General features: G+C 31.4%; 1 protein-coding gene across 1 annotated transcript; it reads right to left on the reverse strand.

Annotated features, from left to right (window-relative positions):
• Positions 1 to 345: 345 nt before the first annotated feature.
• LOC134683364 (uncharacterized) lies at positions 346 to 14,880 on the reverse strand. The gene is made up of 6 exons (XM_063542626.1): positions 14,857 to 14,880; positions 11,733 to 11,825; positions 10,631 to 10,747; positions 9,730 to 10,074; positions 6,583 to 6,719; positions 346 to 1,462 (listed from the first exon to the last, which is right to left on the reverse strand). The coding sequence occupies exons 2-6, from the start codon at positions 11,823 to 11,825 to the stop codon at positions 1,360 to 1,362; spliced, it is 795 nt and encodes a 264-aa protein (XP_063398696.1). The 5' UTR covers positions 14,857 to 14,880; the 3' UTR covers positions 346 to 1,359.
• Positions 14,881 to 14,894: the final 14 nt, after the last annotated feature.

Consider the following 14,894-nt stretch of genomic DNA (forward strand, 5'->3'; position numbering starts at 1 on the left):
TAAGATTTTATAAGACTTTTACAAATGGCTCTTAATTATACATGTAAAATATTTATAAAAAGAAAAATGGGGGTCCATGGTCAAATTTTTTTAAGGTATTCAAATGGATAAAACCAGAGGATTTCGAAAATCTGACAAAAACTCCAAAACATGACAAGCAAACATCATTAAACTGGCATATTGAAATATTTTATATGAATTAAACCAGATTTTTCTCAAAATCATAAAAATTAAAATGGCATTTAAGTGTAGAATGACAAAGTCGAAATAATAAATGCACGCAATAATTTCTGAATTTACAGTAAACTGCCCGACAAATGTTCTCGCATAAACAACTAAAACTGCTGACAATATAAACTTTACTTCGTAAAAAATTACAATGAGAACACTAACAATATACAGATCTAACATTAAGACATAACAAACTTTACGAAATTCTCAATCAACAAGAAAATGTATAAAATCTGTTGTTTACCACACTATGAATATATAACCTCAATCTATCAGGCTTTAATGAGCAATAATTATAATGTTTAACACAATGTAGCACTGATTTATAAATATAGCTGCCCCTATGAATATGGCTTAGTGTAAATACAGATTCAGTATAGAACACTTCATTGGATGTGACAACTAGAACATATCAAAAGCTGTAACCCTTGAAGAAGACATTATTAAATGACAGGAAACATATAAAATTTAGTTGCAATGTTATCATGTATAAAATTCCCCTTTATACCATTCATTCGTAAATTAAAAATAATTCAAACTTTTCAATTTAAAAAAAAACATGAGTAAACAAAATTTTAAAAAAAATTCTGAACATAATACTAGAAATATCCTGATAAAATAAAGTTGTTGCATTAAAACAATCTGATAAAAAAACCTAGGTACAAGTATCTATTGAAAATTTACTCAATGAGAACTAGAATTTATGGTATTACTTAAAATTCTATTATTATGTTCCTTAAGTTTGAGCAACTATCCCTTTTTTAGCTTAAAAAAATATTAGGACAGTGATCTTTATTATGTAAAGTACTTCTATCAACTTTAAAAGATAATTTAAACCTCACCAATGAAAAAAACATTGTTGATATATGTATAAAATAAAATACTTTAAAAATAACTAATATAAACCTGCAACAAAATAGTCTTAACAATACGTATACTGGAGAAGGCTTCCATAGGCCTTTGGCCCAATACAATTTTTTTATTTTGAATAAAAAATTACCAAAACTTTGGTAACAAGAATATTGTGAATATATAATGGCAAATGAGACTAAAGTATGGAGTAAATCATGAACACGTGATCATCAATAGTTGACTGCCACATTCAGCTGCGTTTCCACGGTAAATTCATTAATAATAGTCTGACACATATGGTTTCATGTCAAAGGTGCCTTCCCATGATGGCCGACAGTAACACTTCACAAGATCTATAGTAGGTGTGGAATCTCCAACCCTGTAAAACACAAAAACATTTATACAACATAATCCAAACCCTACTGCATTATTTCATTTTATCAATACTATTGGAATAGTTACAATGTATTTTGATATTTAACCATTTTATACTGTATGTAATTTCTCAAATTGTAGATAAGACCAACTGCAACATTTTTTTTCTGAATTCATTGAAAACATGGAATAACCAAAAGACATGCTATGTTCAGCTATCTTTTGTCTGTACTAGTCAGGTATATGACAGTTGTTATTTGATGTGTATGAGCTTTTGATATTGTCATTTGCTTATGAAGGACTTTTCATAAAAGGTAGGTAGTTTTGTTATTTCACTTTTTGTTTCAGGTGTGTATTTGCTTCATCAAACATGAAATTCCAATGATATAAGATTTTATGCTCCATGTTGAAGTCCTTGGTATGACTTTCAGATGAAGAAAACAGCAATAAAATTACACATTCTTCACCTTATGGTTTTTCATATGCAAACTTATGTCAAGAACTCTTTTCCACTAAATTAAATACCTCAAATTCTTTTAACTTTTATATATTAACTTCTCTTTATTATCAAATATTTAACTTCCAAATACTAAAGGTCAAATTAAGGTTCTTCAAATGCTTGAATGGATTGAAAAAAATCTAGAGGTTTTCCTATAAAAATGTAATTGACCATAACTGAAACATGAATAAAATGGTAATATATTTGCTGTTGCTTAATAAAACAACTTGACTATAATTATGAGTTGACATGAGTGATGTGTCCAATGAAGACAAACCACCTATCTGGCTAATCCTCCATTTTAACATTTAACACTCAAAATAAGATAGTTTGGATTTAGTGCTTTAATTCATAACATGACTGGTTGTGTTCAACTTGTAGTCAATATTTATCAAAATAGTGCTGGATAATTATATTAACTGGAACAGGCTGCATGCTTCAGGCAAAGGGTGGAAAAATAATACAAACTATATATAATCTAAATGACAAAGCTTAAAAGTATTGGCTAAGATTGCTGTTTTTAAGGTGATATTTCATTTTATTTATTTCTTCAAATAAAAAGAAAATAGGTTGATTGATTGGTAAAACACCACTCTCAGCACTATAGGTTATTTTGTTGTGGCAAGTTTTTTTATTTGTGCAAGGACCCAGGGAGAACCATTGACCTTCTGCTGGAAACTTTCATATGATAAGGGACAAAATATCAGATTACTTATTATTATTAATGTCTTGATTTCAAAGTAATTATAGAAAAGAAAATAAGTTATATAAGTAAGTGGTTGTAATTAATAATCATAAAACTTGACAGTCAGATACAGAATGCATCTTTGGGCTCATTAGTTGAGATTGGTCCAGCATGATTTTTGTTACAACATCTTTGGGCTCATCAGTTAAGATTGGTCCAGCATGATTTTTGTTACAACATCTTTGGGCTCATCAGTTAAGATTGGTCCAGCATGATTTTTGTTACAACATCTTTGGGCTCATCAGTTAAGATTGGTCCAGCATGATTTTTGTTACAACATCTTTGGGCTCATCAGTTAAGATTGGTCCAGCATGATTTTTGTTACAACATCTTTGGGCTCATCAGTTAAGATTGGTCCAGCATGATTTTTGTTACAACATCTTTGGGCTCATTAGTTGAGATTGGTCCAGCATGATTTTTGTTACAACATCTTTGGGCTCATTAGTTGAGATTGGTCCAGCATGATTTTTGTTACAACATCTTTGGGCTCATCAGTTAAGATTGGTCCAGCATGATTTTTGTTACAACATCTTTGGGCTCATCAGTTAAGATTGGTCCAGCATGATTTTTGTTACAACATCTTTGGGCTCATCAGTTAAGATTGGTCCAGCATGATTTTTGTTACAACATCTTTGGGCTCATTAGTTGAGATTAGTCCAGCATGATTTTTGTTACAACATCTTTGGGCTCATTAGTTGAGATTGGTCCAGCATGATTTTTGTTACAACATCTTTGGGCTCATCAGTTGAGATTGGTCCAGCATGATTTTTGTTACAACATCTTTGGGCACTAGTTAAGATTGGTCCAGCATGATTTTTGTTCTTTGGGCTCATCAGTTAAGATTGGTCCAGCATGATTTTTGTTACAACATCTTTGGGCTCATCAGTTAAGATTGGTCCAGCATGATTTTTGTTACAACATCTTTGGGCTCATTAGTTGAGATTGGTCCAGCATGATTTTTGTTACAACATCTTTGGGCTCATCAGTTAAGATTGGTCCAGCATGATTTTTGTTACAACATCTTTGGGCTCATCAGTTAAGATTGGTCCAGCATGATTTTTGTTACAACATCTTTGGGCTCATCAGTTAAGATTGGTCCAGCATGATTTTTGTTACAACATCTTTGGGCTCATCAGTTAAGATTGGTCCAGCATGATTTTTGTTACAACATCTTTGGGCTCATTAGTTGAGATTGGTCCAGCATGATTTTTGTTACAACATCTTTGGGCTCATTAGTTAAGATTGGTCCAGCATGATTTTTGTTACAACATCTTTGGGCTCATCAGTTAAGATTGGTCCAGCATGATTTTTGTTACAACATCTTTGGGCTCATTAGTTGAGATTGGTCCAGCATGATTTTTGTTACAACATCTTTGGGCTCATCAGTTAAGATTGGTCCAGCATGATTTTTGTTACAACATCTTTGGGCTCATCAGTTAAGATTGGTCCAGCATGATTTTTGTTACAACATCTTTGGGCTCATCAGTTAAGATTGGTCCAGCATGATTTTTGTTACAACATCTTTGGGCTCATCAGTTAAGATTGGTCCAGCATGATTTTTGTTACAACATCTTTGGGCTCATCAGTTAAGATAAGTCCAGCATGAATTGATATAACATATTGTTATAACATGTAAACTTGACCAATATCATTCATAATTTCATGTGACTGAAGTTTTTTCCATGACCTTTCCTTACTTCTCAAGATGTACACTCTTACAACATACCACATTTGACAAGAAAATTAACAAGAGAGAAACTATTATTGACAGTGAAACGTCTGTCCTCCAAGCAAAAGTTAAAAGGATGATTAAAAATAAAATGCCACCACACAGCCTGTAATGTTCTTAAGGACAACATCAAAAGTTCAATGTAGGATAAAAAACTTAATTCACATAGTTTTTTCACTGATCTTAACTTAATTTGGGGAAAAATGATTGAATAATATGGTTATAGGTACATTAAATTTTGGATAAATAAAACTTGCAGCAATTTTGACCCAACTATTTGATTAAGGATTTTCATCCTACACTGATCTTTTGATGTCGTCCCTTATGATACTGCTTAATAAACACCAATATATTTTTGAACACAATTACTCTAAAGTCGAGACAACCATGACTCAACTCAAAAGAACAATTACTAACTTTCAATTTAGTATGATAAGCCTATCTAGAACATTAAGAGGATTTCTTGTTGATAAAACTTTTAAACTATAGAAATAGTATGCATATAGGTAAAGATATATATTATAAATCTGTATATATCATATATATCCCTGTAAACAGTATCTATGGCTAGCATGGAGATGAATGATTACATATTAAAATCAAAACCACTCCAACTGATTTAGAACTAGCAGTGTCCTCCCCAGATATGTAAGTCACCAAGCTACATCTGGTACTTATATTCTTGGCACTCTTTATTTGGTTTAAAAGGGTAAAAAGACAAAGTCTGCATTATCTCAGTTTTACTATGAATTAAGTCTGCATTATCTCAGTTCTACTATGAATTAAGTCTGCATTATCTCAGTTTTTCTATGAATTAAGTCTGCATTATCTCAGTTTTACTATGAATTAAGCAACAGTAACAATATTGAATAAAGCATTCTTCTAATTAATATTTTTCTACAGGCAAATTTGGTGAGGATAAAACTTAGCTTCGTTTAATATGTCTCTTCTACACAAATTCATAAAATTTCAAATCCTTGAAAAAAATGTGACAAATTGCTAGCTCATCTGTTAAGGGAAATGAATGCATATAAGTAATAATGCTAGATGAAATTAAAAAGTGTGGTGCAATTTTTGAACATTTTATCTAAAAATAGATTTGTGCAATGATTTCAGTCTGGAGAGAACACTGCTCTGGTTATAAGAGGTGATATAAGACGACTTACAACAGGAAGTGAGCGGTCACAAACCATGACTGAAATTAAACAACTTATTTGATAGAAAATCTACTTAATAATATGACCAAAAATATTGTTTTATTTGCTTTTTAATCAATGTGCATTAAATATAAAAATATTTTATACAAACACACTTACTTTTGTATTTAAGTTTTATTTCAAGAGAAAGATAAGATTTGTTTTTTGACACAGCTTAAGCTTGTGTGTAATCTTTTATAGCAAGTTATTTAATGTTCACAAAATTTCTTATAAGAAAAAAAGTTGGTTGTTATTTGATTTTGTGAAGTCCCCTTACCATGCACACGTGAAGTCCCCTTACCATGCACATACATAGAATAGCTCTTGTTATACTGTGGATTCAATGTGTTGGGTACTAATTTTGTGATGTTTGGGTATATATATATATATGTTAACCATGAACTGTAATGTTTAATGAAACATCAATGTTCCATAGGTTTGTATGCATACTTTGGTAAAATCATAAAATCAAATTATCAAGCAAATACAATTTTTCCTCAATCAAAAAAAAATTGGTACCAACAAAAATAGTTGAATCCACAGTCTTTAGTCCTAAAACACAGGCAATGATTTTCCCATTCGAAGAATATTTTTGTCTTTTTCAAAATTGATTTATTCTCAAATATTAATATCAATTTTAGGATACTAAACAATTGCATCAAAGTTTCTCAATGACAATAATTAAACATCAAAGATAATACCAAAATACACTTAATAAAGGGCATCTGTAGAGTAAGAGAGAAATGGAAAAGGAAGCTCTTTCTGACCACTATTTCAAAGTGTCATCTGTTTATCCCTAATTCCCATAGAAAAATAAATTATGAACAGCAACTTTCATTTCTCTTATCAAAACTATAATCATGATAATTTTTTGGGAGAACAAGAAATGGAGACCACCCCACACTTTTCCTGATATAGGTAGATAATAAATCATAATGGTATCATGTTTACTTACACAGAACTGTCTCTAGCATTATATTGTTGTTGATCAGGTACAAAGTCTGATTCCATAGAGGTACATGCCATTTCTTCATCAGACAACAGACTTGTACAAGAATAAATCTCTTCGTTTATATTCATGATCATGTTGTTCTGTAATTAACAACAGTACATGTACATAATCTAATGATCTGTCTAAGTTAATATGTAGTTGTGATACAGAATGCCGTATAGGTTAACAACTTGTTTAAATGCTACATAAAACATCGAATATGTCAGTTGTTTTCTTGGAAAACCTTTTATAAATTTTGGGTCTTCATGAATGTGACAAAGCTGGTCCAAAGAGCAGAACACATCAGATGGTTCTTCAACGCTGGCCCTGAAACTGGACCAAAGAGAAGAACACATCAGATGGTTCCTCAATGTTGGCCCTGAAACTGGTCCAAAGAGCAGAACACCTCAGATGGTTCTTCAACGCTGGTCCTGAAACAAAGCTGGACCAAAGAGCAGAAAACGTCAGATGGTTCTTCAACGCTGGTCCTGAAACAAAGCTAGACCAAAGAGCAGAACACATCAGATGGTTCTTCAACACTGGCCCTGAAACTGGACCAAAGAGAAGAACACATCAGATGGTTCTTCAATGCTGGCCCTGAAACTGGTCCAAAGAGCAGAACACCTCAGATGGTTCTTCAACGCTGGTCCTGAAACAAAGCTGGACCAAAGAGCAGAACACGTCAGATGGTTCTTCAACGCTGGTCCTGAAACAAAGCTGGACCAAAGAGCAGTTCTTCCGGGAAATACTGGCAAATACTGGGAAATACCGGCAAATACTGGTCGATTGAAATTTTGAGTGGTCATTACTATAAAAACCACTATCTACTTGGTCAATTATAATTACAATTAATTATTAATTTAAATAGAAAGTGTTCAAATCATTTTTTAATGCTTTCCTTTCTAATTCTATTGTAAATTCAAACAGGGATTTACATTGATTAATGTGTACTTAATATTATAGTAAAAGATAAAAACTTTTTGTCCCTGCTTCAAATTTCCATTTCCAGCATGAAGAAGGTTTTTCTCTCCCAGTTAATATAAATAGCTATAGACAGGAAATATTTTATTGTTTAAGGGATTCTTCATATATCACTTTTATTACTTTCAACCCATGTACTGTCAACTTTTATTGGAGGCTGTTGTTTTAGTAATTTAATTTTCACACCTAGCAATGCCAGGTGATAGGTAAAAAGACCTGTGTAACTCCATTTACCTGTAGTTTTATTTACCTTCAATTTTAATTACCTGTAAAATCATACATTTTGAATAAAAATATATTGATTTAAACATGTTGAAATAAAATATAAATTTGTATATATATATATCTTAAGTATGCAATATCATAATTCATAAAACTAAATTTTAAATCAGTAAGAATAAGTGTTATAAATGAATAAAACATATCAAATTCATTAATTTTATAAGCTGACACATTATATTGGACTTTTTATTAAGATTTTACTTAAATTAATAGTAGAAACAACCATGAAAATTTCAATTGACCAGTATTTGCCAGTATTGACCACTTGGGGAGTATTGTCCGGGGCGGTAAATACCGGTAAATACCACTGGTAAATACCGGGGGTGGTATTTACCACCCAACCTTGAGCAGAACACGTCAGATGGTTCTTCAACGCTGGTCCTGAAACAAAGCTAGACCAAAGAGCAGAACACCTCAGATGGTTCTTCAACGCTGGCCCTAAAACAATAATGTTTACTTCTTCAGCAAAATGGATGCCACATTAATTTCAGAAACAATTTTTATGGCTTGATACATCAAATATTTCATGGTTTTGAAAGGAGTAGGTCCATTAAGACCCTTTTTTGGCCTTAAAATAAAGCAGTTTTACAAAATTGTTAAAATGTACACTTTTAGTTATTTATTGGACAGTAGAATGCTTCTGCTACATAAATAAGAACTGTTTTTGACAATACAATGCACATATATCGGGTACTAACACCATTAAGTCATGCTAAATTACTGAAATCTTCACAATTCTAGCATTTTAGTTAAATTTTAGACGGTTTTCGTGTAAAACAGAAGTGGTCGCCTTCGTGTTCATCCTTAATATTGAAATGTATTTTATAATAATACATAATATATATAAAGGTTGAGGATGAACACAAATGTGGTCACTTTCATTTTTGACAAAAACCATCTAAAAAGTTACATTTTTCAGCATATTTGGTAGATTTTTCATATTTGAGCTTGAATCAGATCGTTTTTAATGACTAAATCAGTTAAAATCTTTCACATTAACCATGTTAACTAATTGTATCAAATGAAATAGACACTAAAGTGTTTAAAAACTGGTCAAAATCTTTCGTCAGATGAACCTGAAATTTGAGGCCAAAATCTGTCCTTACCAGACCTACTCCTTTGTTTTAAAAGTTTTAGCTTAAAGTCATATGAAACGAGTGACAGTTGAAAATAATGTTATTCCAATTTTTGAACCAATGCATACAAACATCATAAACTTAGTCTTCTGTGCAAGATTTTATCATTTTTTTTGCATAAATTGCGTATAATCGTCAAATTTTATTTAATTGGTCAGTGTTGTTATGAAAATATGGCAGTAATTCATTTTAGTGTATTGAAGCCGAAGTTTATTAATTGTCACTTGTTTGTCAACAATCAACAAACAAGCATGGACATTGAACAGGAGTTTAACATGTACCATCAGATAATAGTTTATTTTTAGACACATCCATGAGTAATGCGATCACCATATTTTTACGAGATGGGTCACACTGAGGTCACTTTGCATACGGAAAATATGTTGGGGAATTGTTTCCTGGAAGGAAGCAAAAAAAATAAGGTAAACTTCTTCTAAATATGAACAAATTAAAGAATTTTCTTCAGAAAAAAGTAGATGCACATAAGTTTTATAATGAAAATTATCCATTGAGTTATAAAAAAACATATGCATTATTTTTTTAATTTGAGGTTTTTTATGACTTTAATTCAAATTTTGATGAAAGGCAATCATAGGGACATTAAAGTTTTAAAGTTAAGTGGAACTAAATTTTATGATATGTAAAGACAGTTTCATCAGAACTTTTACACAAAACATCTATGTATTGAGATTCTAAAATTTAAATTTCTAACCTGTTGGTCATGCAGTGATGGAAATTGTCCAGTCTGACTTAAATAATCAGGATTTGATTGATGTGGTAAACCGCTAGAACTAGACTGTTGTAATAAAAGTCCCTGGTGCGATGGTTGTTGAGTTAAAAAACCTTGACCAGAAGGTCGAGATAAAAATCCTTGACCAGTTGGTTGTTGAGATAATCCTTGACCAGATGGTTGTTGAGATATAAATCCTTGAACAGATGGTTGTTGAGATAAAAATCCTTGACCGTCTGGTTGAGATGCTAGGAAACTAGGACATGTCAATTGCTGCTGTCCCTGTAGCCTAAGTACAGTTTGAGATTCTGACTCAGATCTGTCATTCTGAAAGGTAATAAAATATTCAAGTATGATTTGAGAATCAAGTTTTTCTAGAGTTCACAGTTTGAAGCACTTAAATTAGACAATGTTCAAAAACTGTATGGTTTGTGGGAAATAGAGGGACTACTCAAACACCACAAATGAAAGATAATACTTCACAGAGAATTGAATACAATCAACATGAAACCATAAAAAGGGGTGGAGGTGGAGACTTCAAGTGCTCAAGTAGAGAAAGCATGTATCACAATTGTTTCCCTCCATATTACAAATGTCAGTTCATTTCCCACAATGCAAGAAACAACTTTGGTGACTGTCATTATCAGTAATTTCCAAAATCATACATATTTAAATTAATAACTAGATCATTATACAAGCTTATTGCATTTATTCTTTTCAGATTTTTTGGATTTTTTGAATATTTTTTATGTGAATGTATAACCTGTCAAAAACTGTTATGGTCTAAACACATGTAAAGAAAAAAGATCCTGCCCATTTAGTTTTTATAAATATGAGTTTGACAAGAATTCATAAAGTATCATGCTATATCTTTGATGTTTACGTGTAATTGGCTGTTGTAGTTCTGTGATGACATCTCATTATGATTTTCATCGTCCATTTCACATACGTTGAAATCACCAGAAGGGGAAATAACTCTGCATTTTTTACTTTGTTGTTCCTGAAAGGAGATATAAAGAGGTTATTTGGAATTTTAAGGAACATGTAAGAACAAAATTATGGAGGTGAACATCACAAAAGGGAATACATTGTATGTAGGAAATTCATTTGCTTTTGAAATGTACCTTTATATGAGATTCGTACTTGTATGCATTCTATATTGTTCATTTTGTTTAATAAAGGCCATACTATGACCTACAGTCCTTAACTTCTACATCCAATGTTTGGTCTTTTGTGGAGTTATCTCATTAAAAACCACACCATATCTTCTTATTTTCATATCATACATATTTAGTTGTTTGTAAATGGCAGAAGCAAGGTCCAGTGAACTGACAATTTCATTGTCTACTAAGTAGACTAAGACTAATTCCTGCTAAAAGGTTGAAAACAGAAATGTGCTGTCTATGTATATTAATATATTATATACGTATATTACCTTTAAGTACCTATCTACAAAGTGACCAACATTCAGTCCTATTCACTGTGTTCAAAAAATATTTTGTTCTTTTATGCTGTAATACTAACAGATATATTGAATCGACTTGGACTCAAGGTTTTTAAGATATTTCTCTGTAATCAAAAGTTGTACAGTAACAATATTAACTTAAGTACTTCTTTGTTTTGTAATCAAGACTAATTTGGTTTTTCAACCTGTCTAACATCAAGAAGCATAACTCCTTAACAGTAGATATCAAAATTAAATGACCTGTGTTTTATCATCAATAACAACATATAAAATATCTTAAAAGCATTTGGTGATCAGAAAATAAGTTAATATTGCACAAAAACTGTTGGCAACCTTCCTCCGGCCATATTTCACCATTTCATTAACCTGAAATCTGACTTAAAATTTTTCCTTTAAAAATGCAAGCTACATGTATATGAGATAATATGACAGTATGACACATATACATGTATTTGCATGTGTTTTAAAGAATTTCCATTCTCAATTTTATTTCTCACTAACATGACTAATGTGAATTTACCAAAGATTGTTGAGAACAGGCATCACCAGAGATCTTTCTTTTAATTCCATTGGTGTGTGTCTGCACTGACCATATAAAGTCTGATAAAGGCATCTGTAAGCAGATAAGTATATACATTGATTAACTCATATAGAATCGTTGAAGGGACGAAAATCTATGAAATAAGCCTGAATATATTAAAATTGTTATGCCATACACATAAAATGAAATTCTGACCACCTTTATTGGAACATAAATGAATTGTGTCAAATTTAATTTGATATTGCCAACTGTGATGTTTTTTCATCATAATTCAAAGCTGTGATGAACAGGCAAATTCCACTCAGTTATGCCTAAATGAAATAATTTTTATTGTTAGCTTGAATATAAAATTTAAAGGTCAATTGTTCCTTTAGATTTTGATCAGGTATCCAGATGGGTTCACAAAAGAATGCAAGTTCTGATCATGACACTTTAGCAGAAAACTGGGCATCTCATTTCTAGTAGTGTGCAAAAATTGATACAAATAATATATAATGTTCTAGATTATAGCCATTATATTTGGTAAATGACATTTTGGCATTTTCCTGCTTTGAATCCATTTTTAACAAATATATTCCTCTATAGAGGGATAATTTTATTTAATCCGTGGCATAACCATTCACCCCCTTTCAAATTTGCACCCAAAGTCCATTCACATCCTACACATTCACAACAGTCACTCAACCATTTCTTTTTATAGGTTTTGTCTTTAATAGTTTTGTATTCAAGTTTTAAGTGTACTTTTATAAACATGTTTTTCAATTGTTAAAAAAAGTGAGATTCTGAAGTTTCTTTTTGTGTTGGATAACTCCTAATTTTTAGTTGGTTAATTAGTGTATTGTGGGATATATGAAAAAATCACCGTTTCTCAATAAAGTGAGATTCTGACAACAATTTTTTTTGTGCTGTTAAATCTCAAATTATGTTCAGTTGTGGTTAGTGTATTGCTAGAAATATTTTTTTTTCAAAATAATTGTTTCAAAATAAAGAAAGTGAGATGAAAGGGGCCAAGCTGTTAAAAACAATTATCTTTTGTGTTTTTCATTTAAAATCATACATGTACCAAGCTAAATCCATGTGGTATTTACATCAAAGTAAGATGAAACAACAATCACGATTTTCAAACACAAACAGTTATAATAATACCAATTAGCAGTAATCATACATTTATAACATTTAATTAATCATCAAAATTGAAAAAACAAGAATGTGTCCAAAGTACATGGATGCCCCACTTGCACTATCATTTTCCATGTTCCATGGACCATGAAATTGGGTCAAAAATCTAATTTGGTTTAAAATTAAAAAGGTCATAATCATAAGCATCAAGTGTACTAAGTTTCAAGTGAATTGGACTTCATTTTCATCAAAAACAACCTTGACCAAAAACTTTAACCTGAAACTCACACTTTCATTTTTTATGTTCAGTGGACCATAAAATTGGGGTCAAAAGTCTAATTCGGCTCTAATATTAGAAAGATCATATCATAAGCAACAAGTGTACTAAGTTTCAAGTTGTTTGGACTTCATCTTCATCAAAAACTACCTTGACTAAAAACTTTAACCTGCGGAAGAACGAATGGAGGGACGAACGAACACACAGATTAGAAAACATAATCGTAGGTGGGGCATAAAAATAATCATTTCACACAATAGTTTCCCAATTTTTATTCAGGAAAGTATCTAATAATAGACCATTTGCCAATGCACTTAATAGATCCTGTAATGTTAGATCCCTGTTTGGTGCCTACCTTATGACGGACATAAATTTGTATTGACAATAGAGAGCAAGGGGAAAGAGCAAACTTACCTGTAACATGGTAATGTGAGTAACCTATATATAGCTATGAGTTTTTGAAATCTTTTAATAATATTAATTTATATACTTTTGCCACCATAAGTTATGGTTCATGAAAAATAAGACAAACTGGCAATACATCACTTTCAACTTATCAAGCCAATTTTGTCCCTTATAGAACCAGTCTATGAATGACAAAGGGAAGTAACTTGTTTAAAAAGTGTGTAATAACAGAATCAAATTGGTAATTGGCAAAATGACTATTCATGAACTTGTATTTGAATATAAATTTGGTGCGAACGGACTTAGGGGACAAACATGTGAATTACAAACGTTTAGGGTGCAATTGGACATGATGGTGACGCCATTTTATTCCTCTATCAAGTCTATCATGATAGAAGGATTATATAATTATCTCTTGTACTATACAGGTATAAACACCATATGTAGGATTTAATTTCTTCCCAACCTGGTTTGCGTGCATTTGTTTATTACATTTAAATTATTATCACAACTTAGTAAGGGTACATGTATAAATGCAAGTTGGTGAGGTGGTGAAGGTACACAATACACCTTATCCCTAATCCCGGCTGCTTGAACTTTTGACGCAAACAACAATCACTTTTCCATTGTGGCATCAGATATTTTGTTCTATGGCGCCAAAATTTTATGGGAACCTGTGTGATTTCTAGTAATGGTGGACAAATAGCGATAATGTGTATGACATGCATCTGCTATAAGCAGATATATTATCTGCAGCTGTATGGAAGACTAAATTTCGTTGTAATAAGCCAAATTTATGGTTGTTTCAAATTCGTTTCTATACATGACACTATAAGCTATAACTCATTAACTGTAAGAGTTAAATCTTGCCACCAAAAGGTATATTGGGGTTCTTACCCCGCAAATTTGTAGTTACCTACAACATGGATTTCTAAATTCTAAATCGAAAATAGCAATATATATGATGACATCTCAAAGTAACTTGGCCGGTTCCAAATGTTTTATCTTTTAATTGAATAGATGTTTATATAAAATGCAATGTCATTTAACACGCAATTATACCAATAAAATACCACCTTTGTTTACAGTTTGTGTATGTCTGTCGGCTTCTTTTGATTTCACGCGCCGATGATCGTAAGAGGTCGGTAATTTCCGTAAGAGTAGTTTAAAAGATGTACTTCAGTACCAATCTCACATTTTATTTTACTTTTAAATGATTTTTGAGATCATTAAAACCATTAAAATCTTTAGAAAGCATAGAAAATGTTATATTCATATTAATATTTGCCTTAAATTACTCACAACAGAAATATTTTTTACAGTCGTTGCTCGGACTATTA

The sequence above is a fragment of the Mytilus trossulus genome, chromosome 9, assembly GCF_036588685.1.
Source record: "Mytilus trossulus isolate FHL-02 chromosome 9, PNRI_Mtr1.1.1.hap1, whole genome shotgun sequence".
Lineage (NCBI taxonomy): Eukaryota > Metazoa > Mollusca > Bivalvia > Mytilida > Mytilidae > Mytilus > Mytilus trossulus.

What these genes read in the sequence shown, in the direction of transcription:
- LOC134683364 (XM_063542626.1), bottom strand. Translation starts at nt 11,825, where the DNA reads ATGCCTTTATCAGACTTTATATGGTCAGTGCAGACACACACCAATGGA. An exon ending in CCTGTTCTCAACAATCTTTG is followed by an intron (nt 10,748 to 11,732) that starts GTAAATTCACAT and finishes ATCTCCTTTCAG; the next exon opens with GAACAACAAAGTAAAAAATG. An exon ending in AATGCTAGAGACAGTTCTGT is followed by an intron (nt 1,463 to 6,582) that starts GTAAGTAAACAT and finishes TGTGTTTTACAG; the next exon opens with GGTTGGAGATTCCACACCTA.